Source organism: Onychomys torridus, chromosome 14 (assembly GCF_903995425.1).
Source record: "Onychomys torridus chromosome 14, mOncTor1.1, whole genome shotgun sequence".
NCBI classification, from domain to species: Eukaryota; Metazoa; Chordata; class Mammalia; order Rodentia; family Cricetidae; genus Onychomys; species Onychomys torridus.
Genome location: NC_050456.1, coordinates 38,481,211 through 38,491,747, shown reverse-complemented (window position 1 = coordinate 38,491,747; position 10,537 = coordinate 38,481,211). Strand labels below are relative to the sequence as shown.

General features: G+C 42.0%; 1 protein-coding gene across 1 annotated transcript in view; it reads right to left on the bottom strand.

Annotated features, from left to right (window-relative positions):
• Positions 1–733: 733 nt before the first annotated feature.
• Atl1 (atlastin GTPase 1) overlaps positions 734–10,537 on the bottom strand; it is a 62,815-nt gene continuing 53,011 nt past the window's right edge. Inside the window, exons 10-14 of the mRNA XM_036205607.1 lie at positions 9,501–9,557; positions 8,949–9,020; positions 5,415–5,846; positions 4,354–4,368; positions 734–1,571 (exon numbers count right to left, since the gene is read on the bottom strand). Coding sequence (XP_036061500.1) covers positions 1,461–1,571; positions 4,354–4,368; positions 5,415–5,846; positions 8,949–9,020; positions 9,501–9,557 — 687 coding nt within the window. The 3' untranslated portion in view covers positions 734–1,460. The remainder of the gene's footprint in view (positions 1,572–4,353; positions 4,369–5,414; positions 5,847–8,948; positions 9,021–9,500; positions 9,558–10,537) is intronic.

Here is a 10,537-nt window from a genome sequence, read left to right as displayed (position 1 = left end):
GATGTACAGATGCGAACTTGCGCGGACTCTCCTGTCTCTACTGGCTTTTGTTCACCATTACTGAGACAGTTAAACCTGCCCGGGGCTTCCCAGATAAGAGAGAGGCATTCCCTTTCCCCACTACTACTCTCCCTCCACCTCCTCTTTTGTTTGTTTGTTAGAAACAAGGTTTCTCTGTGTAATAGTCCTGGCTGTCCCAGAACTCACCTTGTAGCCCAGGCTGACCTCGAACTCTCAGAGATCCACCTGCCTCTGCCTCCCAAGTGCTGGGATTAAAGACCGTGCGCCACCACACTCGGCCTCCCACCTTGTTTTATTTTCCTCTCAGGTTTGGTTTACTTAATAAAACTCCACTAAAGATTTCAGCCATTAGAAATAAATTACAGGCCCCTGGTTTACATGAACAGGAAGGCACTGAGAGAGCAGCGCCTGCTGTGTTCTCAGGATGTGGGGAGGCAGGCAGGAGGAGCACAAGCTGAAGTTCAGCTGAAGCTGCAGCAAAATCTTGTCCAGAAAAGTAAAGCAGTAAAATCAAACTTTTTTTAAAATCAAGTAACTAGAAAGTACCTAATACAATTAGCTGTGTTTCTTCAGTTTGAAATGGTATCAGAAATAGCATATGGTCATGCCACCCTGAACACCCACTCTTCTCTTGAAATGGTATCAGAAAGAAAATGCATCTTGAATTAAAGTAGGATAAGCCCTTCATGCCCCAGCAGCACCTCCCAAATAGTTGTAGAGTCAGTAAGCATTTGTTTTAATGTTAGGAACCAGGGTAAAGTTTAATAGTTCACATATTAAAAGAATAAACCTATGAAGAATACATTTCTGGTGTACCAAATGAAAAAATATACAGAGCAGTGAAACCCAAACACATATACAAAACAACTTTTGTGCATTTTTAATCAAGAGATTTACATTCTATATTAAGTCATAAATATCAAAAGAAACAATGTATAGTTTTGGTAAAGCAACTTTTAAGCTCTTAAATATATTTCAAGATAAGAGCCTGTGGTATGTATAAGATTATATAGATTAAATCAAGCCTGCTGAGTTATGCTGTGCTTTAACAAATAGCTATGCAAAATAACTTAAATTTTCTATAGAAATTAAATGAGCATATCCAAACCTGGAGTAGTATCACACAATATTTAATTATAACCCAGTAGTAGAACTTAGTAAAGTCAAGGAGGACACCTCTACGGTCCTCCAATTTACAAGTACCTGAAATGATAACAGCATATTTAAAGAGGAAAACCAGGAAACTGCACATATTAACAAACACCCATGCATACATACATCTGCTTATTAATCACTGGAGTAAAGGACTGGACTGCTTGAGTTCTCAGGCGTTTGGATTTCACTCTGTCCTGAAGGAAGCACTTTGAATGTTTGCATGGAAACACAAGCTCTGACAGTTAGTGACAAATGGTCATGCACCTGCATTTGTTTTGATTGACCTAAATCATCTTCTTTTCTGGTGGTTCAGTAGGCTCTGACTTTGGTGCAGGAAAAGCTTGATGATACAGGTGTCTGTGGGTTGCTGCTGCACTGTAAAGCTTGTATAAAGCCTAGAATATGAGTCAAGTATAAAACATTAATCACACAGGTATAACTTTTTCCCTTTTTAGCTTATAGTACTATATAAAATATAGCATGCTGAAGTCACATTTTAAATACATTTTTGTATATGGTGTGCATGCATGTGTGGATGTGGGTGGAGGCCAGAAGTTGGTGTCTTCCTCTGTTGCTCTCCACATTATATATGAGGCAGGGTCTCTCACCCAATTTGGCTTGTCTAGCTAGCAAGCTTGTCCAGAGAATCCCATCTCTACTTTCTAAGCATAGGGATTATAGATGGATCACCATATCCGCTTGACATTTAAGTGCCTATTGAAGACTTGAACTCGGGTCCTTACTCTTGGGTAGCAAAAGGTTTACCCACTGAGCCATCTTCTCAGTCCTGAATTAATGTTCTTTATATCATTATCCTCTATGAAACACAAACTAGCAGGGGTTGGAGAGATGGCTTAGCAGGTTAGAGCACTGGTTCATCTTCCGGAGGACTTGGGTTCAAATTCCCAGTATCTACATGGTGGTTCACAACTACCTGTAACTCCAGTCCTAAGGGATCTGAAACCCTCTTCTGGCCTCCACTAGATACTGCATGCACATGGTACACAGCCTTACGTGCAGCTGAAACACACACACATAAAACAAACAGACCAATAACTACTATCTTAAAATGTAGTTTCAGTGCCCTGGCATGTGCTACTGGTTGATCTTCCCAGTTTTTACTCTCTGACTGCACTTTATCTTAAACATTTCTTAGAATACTGTCTCCCGGTCCGATCATTTTCCATGCCCCAGGGATGTGTGCACATCTCACATCGTGACTATTGCCAGTTTTAGACAACTTAGACCCGTAGCTTCCTGCTGTGAATCTATTTTCAGATCGGGCTACTTTTCCATTCTTGTGTGTGTGCTGAATCAGCCAAAGGGTACTGCTCCTTCCCCAAGCTGGGTTCCCTTATTCATGCATCTGCCTGCCGTATTATTCCACTGCTAGTTCTGACTGCACAGACCCTTGTTCAGAAACCGTCAGAGAGCCTTTCCTCACTGAAATGACCTCCTCTGATTAGTATTAGTTTAATGGTGTTGAATCAAAAGAATCTTAGGGGTTTTCTTAAGGTTGGGTTTCATCATGTGATGCAGGTTAGCTTCAAATTTATTATCCTGCCTCCTCCACCTGCTGAGTGCTGGGATTATGGGCACAGGCCACTACACCCAGCAATCCTGTTTTTCCAAACTGCACATTTTTGGGTAGTCCTTAGTTTTCCCTCTTGGGGAGGGTGTAAGATCTATCCCCCCTGACTGTCACATACTGAACACTCAATTCTAACTCTTTCTGGAGTCTGTTTTTGAATATTTTTAATAACTGGGTAATAGCTTAATATTTACATAGCTATTCTCAAGAAGTTTTTCATTTGTGATTCTATATAGCTATTTTCTTTTTTTAAAGATTTATTAATGTATTTTAGGTATATGATGCTTTGTCATCATGTATGTCTTTATATCAGAAGAGGGCACTGGATCCCATGGGACTCCAGTTATAGACAATTGTGAGCTGCTATGTGGATGCTGGGAATTGAACTCAGGACCCCTGCTCTTAACCACTGAGCCGTCCCTGTAGCTGAACACTGTAAGTGCGGATGGTGCTGGGTTTGGTTCTGTAAATGTGGTCAGTACAGTGTGGTATCATCCTAGTCTGTCACATTCTGCTCCTGGTAGAGTTGGTTTAATTCCAGTTCTCTTTAAGCACTAGGTACCCCCACCCAAGGTTTTATGTACAAAGTTGAAATCTGTTTTGTTTTTCTGGTGAGTTTATTTACTTTTACACAAATCAACTGTTATTGACTTTAAAATATTAAATGTTCCACTGGTATTTGATTAAAGGACATAATTCACTTATAGAGTCAAGCAGAAGCTGAGAAAAGACTTGTTGTCGAGATTAGCTTTAAAGAAGATGATCCAACAGTTTTGTAGACACACTTTTTCTTAGTGTACTTGTTTCTTTCTTGAAGCTCAGCTTCTTTCCATGTGCACATGGAAAGGAGAAAGGAATGCTAGTTCCCAGGCCTGGTTTGAGGTGTGCAAAGAAAGCATGGGTGCATCCTGTGATGGAGCCCTCTTAAAGTGGGCTGAATACTGTCAGCCTGAAGCCAAAGTCCTTACGGTTGCAGCTGCATCTGAATACCCTCTGTGACGGCATTTATTCAGATTGCAGACTTCACTGCAGAAGAACAAAGGACACCGCTATGGTTGGTCTTCATTGTCACCCTTAGGGAATTTGGATCCCTGTGGAACCATCTCTGGGTATTTCTATGAGGTTGTTTCCAGAAAGATTAACTAGGCAGAGAAGACCCACCCTCAGTGTGGGCAAGGCTATCTAGCCTGTGGGCTGTGGTCCCAGAGGGGATTCAAAAAGAGAAAGATGCTGAGCACAGTGTCCACCCTTTCTCTGCACCACGCCTTCCCTGCTGCCTTCTTCAACTGAGCAATGAACCCTTCATGCTTCCTCTTGTCCAGTATTTGACCACAAGGGGAAGTGAAATAATGCAACATCAGAGCTTAAAACATGAAATTTCCTACATAGGAACTAAATCAAGCACTCTTTAATGACACTTCTGTGCAAATTAATCCTACATAATATTTGGAATATGTTAAAAATTAATAAAAATTTATATTTTAGAGAAGTATTTTCTGAGATATCCTATAATACCTAGTAGTTGTAAATAGGAACATCATATTACATTTACAAGTATATATCTTAGTTAAAAAATGTTAACTTACCTCATTTGTGCTTCCCTGTAGCAGAGGCAATTTTAAAAGGAAGAGTTATATTTTGTTTAATAACATAATTTTCAACTTCATCTGCAATATCAATTATGAGCATTAAGACAAATACTCCTGGATTTATCAGTTTAGATTCCATATTTTACAAAAATACTTTAAAGAACCAGTTCTGTATTTCTGATAGGTTTTACTGTTGTGTTCTAGGAGGGTTTTGAGGTTTACACAGATACCCACCCGTCTTTAGCGTGGGTATCTCCACCGTGAGTGTGGAGACTGAAATACTGAGTAGCTTGGGACCCAGATGAGCTGCATTCACTCCCCATGTGTTCTCAACAGTTTATTTCAGCTTGATTCCTCGAAGGCACGCAGCTCCTTGGCTAACATTCTATTGTGGAGTTCAGACAAGTGTGCTCTTCATGCTGGGTGGGGGTGGTGCTACTATTAGCTACCTCTAGACCACAAATGTTCAAAAGCTTAAAATATAAAATTGTATGGAGATCTTTAATGTCCCTAAATTCTCAAAAAGTAACTGAAGAGACTTCTGGAAGAGCAAGCTAGTAAGTTGTGATGGTGCCTTGACTCCCTCAGCTGAAGCTAACGGCGCACAAGCAGCTAGTTCAGAAGCTGACCACTGGTTCATGCTGTGGCTTACTGCAAAAGTCTAGATCAAATACAGTCTGAAGTAATGTGATACTAACAAGAGAAGTATGGTAACCAGTGACAGTAGGTCATGTACGCCCCTCACAAAGCCAGTGCTAGTGAGGTGCTAGGTTAAGTTCAGCACAGGGGCACAAGCAGCTAAGTAACTGTTCCTCATACTTCTAACACTATTAACATTTTAGAATTGGAAAGTAAAAATGCTGTTTATCCACGTATGTTTTAAATACTAGCATGTCAATTGTGTAGGACATACTGTAGTTAGTGTTCATATCTTGCCATGTTGTAAAGTTTTAAAGAGTGGGCCCAAGTCATGTTCACCGTGTATTTCTGATATGGAATGAACGCTGACTACACCGTGTATGCAGAATTTAACTGAGGAAAATTAAAAGATTTCTTACCTGGTCCCACAAAGCTGCAGCCACCTGGTCAATGACAGCACCCAGCTCTCGGTACTCTCCAGAGTAGCGGATGTATGCCCAGGTGCACAGGGTGATCAGAGTCAGTCCCATGACCATGTTGCACAGACTAGCTATGATGTCCAAGCCAATGAATCCAGTCACACCAGCAATCACATATGTGATAAAGATGACAACAAACAGTGTGGCTGGGGTACGAGCTGCGTGGAAGATATTTTTGCTGTCGTTGTGCTTGATATACTGAATGTACAGTTCATCTATCTCACTCTCCAGTTGCTGCAGGTAACGCCGGCTGAACTCCTCCCCGCCCATCTTCTTCACCCCTCGGAACAACTTCACAGACTCTTCCTTGAGCTGCAGGTGCTTGGTCTGCAGGTCATTAGGGGCAAGGAATGGTTTGTCGCCACCACAAATCTATGTCAGAGAGAGAAGCATTTGTTTATGTCACACTGGAATGCTGCGTAAGAACGATGAGCTCAGTGACAGACTTCGTCTCCATCACCCAGGGACACTGCAGCCAGAACAGTGGTCAGTTAGGGTCCAGCTAGGGTGGACGGCCTAGTAAACAGTGGCCGTGTACGTATGACGTAAACAGTTACGTGCAGTGCAGAGTCTGTCGTCATAAACAACTCTTTACCACACTACGTTCCATCACTATTTTAGAGCTTACTTCTCTCTCATGATAGCTACATACCTCTTACGTTTATGGTTTTTATTATATCAAGAAGACAAGCTGAGTGACTGACCTAAAACATGTAGGTTTATGTAAGTACACAGTGACGTCTGCCTGACACAGTTACTTGCTGCGTTTTCTGTCAGTGACAGAAAGAAGGCTGCATGTGTGTTGTCAGTCCAGACCGTCCCCATGAGACAGTTGTCAGTCCAGACTGTCCCCCCATGAGACAGTTGTCAGTCCAGACCGTCCCCATGAGACAGTTATCAGTCCAGACTGTCCCCCCATGAGACAGTTATCAGTCCAGACTGTCCCCCCATGAGACAGTTGTCAGTCCAGACCGTCCCCATGAGACAGTTGTCAGTCCAGACCGTCCCCATGAGACAGTTATCAGTCCAGACCGTCCCCATGAGACAGTTGTCAGTCCAGACCGTCCCCATGAGACAGTAGTCAGTCCAGACCGTCCCCATACCCATGAGGCTGAGAAAAGGTGGCTGGGATCATGCCTTATAAAGGCTTTGGTTTGGTTTGGTTTGATTCTGGGTTTTTGTTTTGTTTTGCTTTTTGTTGTTTTTTGTTTTCATGACAGGGTTTCTCTGTGTAGCCCTGGCTGTCCTGGAACTCACTCTGTAGACCAGGCTGGCCTCTAACTCACAGGTCCGCCTGCACCTACCTCCCAAATGCTAAGATTAAAGGCATGCGCCATCACCACCTGGCTTATAAAGTCATTCTTAATCCTCTTCTGTCTCTCTGCAGAGATGTTTTATCGTAACCTTGGCATGGAACTTGCTCTGTAGACAAGTTGACCTCAAACTCACAGTGATCCACCTACTTCTGTGTCCTCGGTGCTGGCATTAAAGGTGCCACCATGCGCAGCCCCTTTTCTAAGACACAGGAAATAGTATCTATGACTTAACAAATTCTCAAAGATAAAAAGGACATGACCCACATAATTGCCAACTGTTTGTTCACAGAATGAATACAAAGCTGAGAAAACATAGAAATAATGCAGTTCTTTCAGAAGTCAAATTATACTGAAGTGATTTTGACCAGTGAAGTTTAATGTGAAATAATAATCAGCACTATAAAACTCTTCAACCATGAAGTGTATTTTCCTTAGCAGTTTCACTGTTTACTTTGAATGGAGCCAAGTGGATGTTTTCTTATAGTAATAGAAGCACACAGAATGTTCTTGAACTGAATTTTCAAGTTTTTAAAACGTTACAAGGTAGGCTGGGGAGATGGCTCAGTGGGCAGAAGTAATTGCTTACACAAGCATGAGGACCTGAGCTCAAATCCCAACACCATGTGAAACAGCTGGGCACAGCTGCACATGCCTATACTCCAGCATTGCAGGCTGGAGACAGGAAGATCCTAGAAGCTCACTGGCTAGCCAGCTTAGCTTCTCCTGCAGTGTGAGAGCCTCTCTTAAAGGAACAAGGTAGGTAGTAATAGAGGAAATCACTCAACAGCTCCCACTGGCCTTGACATGCATGTGTGTGCCCCCCAATCTCCACACACACGTGCATGTGTGCACTTCCCAATTCCCACACACATGCATGTGTGCATCTCCTAAATCCCACACTCATGTGCATGTGTGTGCCTCCCAATCCCCCCCACGTGCATGTGTGTGCCTCCCAACCCCCCTCCCACATGTGCATGTGTGTGCTTCCCAATCTCCACACACACGTGCATGTGTGCACTTCCCAATTCCCACACATATGCATATGAGAATCTCCTAAATCCCACACTCATGTGCATGTGTGTGCCTCCCAACCCCCCCACGTGCATGTGTGTGCCTCCCAATCGCCACACACACGTGCATGTGTGCACTTCCCAATTCCCACACACATGCATGTGTGTATCTCCTAAATCCCACACTCATGTGCATGTGTGTGCCTCCCAAGGACCCCCCCACATGTGCATGTGTGTGCTTCCCAATCTCCACACACACGTGCATGTGTGCACTTCCCAATTCCCACACATATGCATGTGTGCATTTCCTAAATCCCACACTCATGTGCATGTGTGTGCCTCCCAACCCCCCCACGTGCATGTGTGTGCCTCCCAATCGCCACACACAGAGAGTTACAAAGCGATTTCCAGCTAACCATGTCCTTAACTTTGGCTATAGTTGTTCTTTGTTTGTTTTTATATTTTCTTTTTTTTTAGCTGAGGATTGAACCCAGGGCCTTGTGCTTGCTAGGTAAGCGTTCTACCACTGAGCTAAATCCCCAATCCGGCTATAGTTTTAATATTGATAATACAACTGGTTATTCTTTAATTATATACCAAATTTCTCTTGATTGTAAGAGTCCATCAATTTCAGATGTAACTTTGACCTTACACCACTTTTTAGGGGAAAATGATACTTCATACATTAGTTAAAACTGAAATAGAAAATATTGGTTCCTGAGGCTTGATTTTTATTTTTTGTTTTTAACAAGTGTTAAAGAGAAATATAACTGTAGAATCAAATATACACAGTGGAGAGAGTAGCATATGTTTTTAGCCACTAAATCTTCCAGTGGGACGATCTGACCAAATAAAACATGAATATTTTATTAGTAGAGAACTAATTTTTCATTTCACTGTACCCCAGGCTAGGCTTAAACTTAGTACACTCACTTCACCTTCATGACAATTCTTCTGCCTCAGCTTCCCATGCCCGCTTTGTAATGTTCTGTTTTTAAAGTATCTTAGGGACACAAGACATGTGATATATACATACTGAGCAAGGTGACATTCAAGTCACCTCTTCGCATATGCACACAGTATGGTGCGATTAGAGAATGGGCTCAAAGAAGAAATGCTGAATTTTTTTCAAAATCCCGAATGCTTACCTCCTCCATCTTCTTGTTGTATGTGTCTTTGGCAGTTGCGACAGCTGCTAAATTGTTAGCTTCTGCTGTGGCCTTGGGACAAAGTACACATGTTAATGTACAGTGGAGTCATCTGCATCAGAGCATCACATGCAAGAAATGTGCCAGGACCAGCCATCAAGGAATCGGAAGTGTTTCTACTGCATGTTTAAATGATTAACTTTCAAGATGCATAGAACCTAGATGTTTACTCCGTAAGCCACAATGCTACAATGAATGTTCATTTGGATGACCCTCCTCTGAAGAGTATCCTAGTCTTATCTCCTGTGAATGCAGTGGGAGCAATGCACCAGCCAGAACAGGATGAGTGTGTTTCTAAGCAGAGTCTGTACAAAGAGGAGGGAAAATCTTTGGTACAAAGTGGATCTCAACCTAAGTAACACTGCTGTGTCCATGTAGAATGTTCAGATGAACACATGGGTAAGGCAAGTGATCTTTAGGGACTACAAGCAGGAAAACATAGCCTCAGAGACAAACATGTTTAAAACATCATACCTCCTGATGAATACACACCTGTAACATGGACTTGGGATGTGGTAATTCTTCACCTTGATAGATCTTTATGTATGCCTAAAACAAAACAAAACAAAGGAAAAAGACTCAGTCAAGCAATTTCATTCAACATTTCTTAAGTTAACCTGTATTTTAGGGTCTTGACAACTAGATATTTTCAGGAACTATTATTTCTTCCTTTGCTTTTTTTTTTAAAAAGAATTATTTATTTATTATGCATACAGTGTTCTGTTTGCATACACCCCTGCAGGCCAGAAGAGGGCACCAGATCTCATTACAGATGGTTCTGAGCCACCATGTGGTTGCTGGGAATTGAACTCAGGACTTCTAGAAGAACAGCCAGTGTTCTTAACCTCTGAGCCATCTCTCCAGCCCCTCTTCTTTTGCTTTTTATCTAATGCTGTTCCCTCTTTATGAAATGATCTTCTCATACATAGCCACGGGCCAATCAATGCTGCCTTTCTTCAGGAAGGCTCAAGTCGTCTCCCTTAAAAGCTTGCTCAAATCCCTCTGATGGGGCAACCTCCTTTTCACAGTGAGTCTCAGCCCTCTGACACATAAGCTGGATGGACCCGATCTGTGCAGGGATAATGAAGCCACACCAGAAGCACACCTACAGTGTTAGACTAGAAATTCACATACAGCCACTGTTGAGAGTGACAAAGGAAAAGAGGCCACACAGAAAGGCGTTTCAGATGGTGAAATACCAACTTTAAAAATTGACATTTCCTCTCGAAGCACTTGACAAATCAGGTTAATTTCTTCATTAGATATTCATGTTGGCAAAGGGCATTTGGTGTCAAGAGGTAAATACAGATTTAAAGTAATTCTACTAAAAATGCCTTTGGTGCAGATAGCAGTTTGCAAGAATTACTTTTCAGGAGGAAAATATAGTTGCTTTTGGATAATCTTAAAGGTGAAATTCAGTATGAGGGGATTGTGGGAAAACTCACATAACGGTTTGTTCAACTTTGATATATTTTTATCTCAAAGTATAGTTCCCTCAAGTTAAAAACAAATGGTAAATTTACTTACAG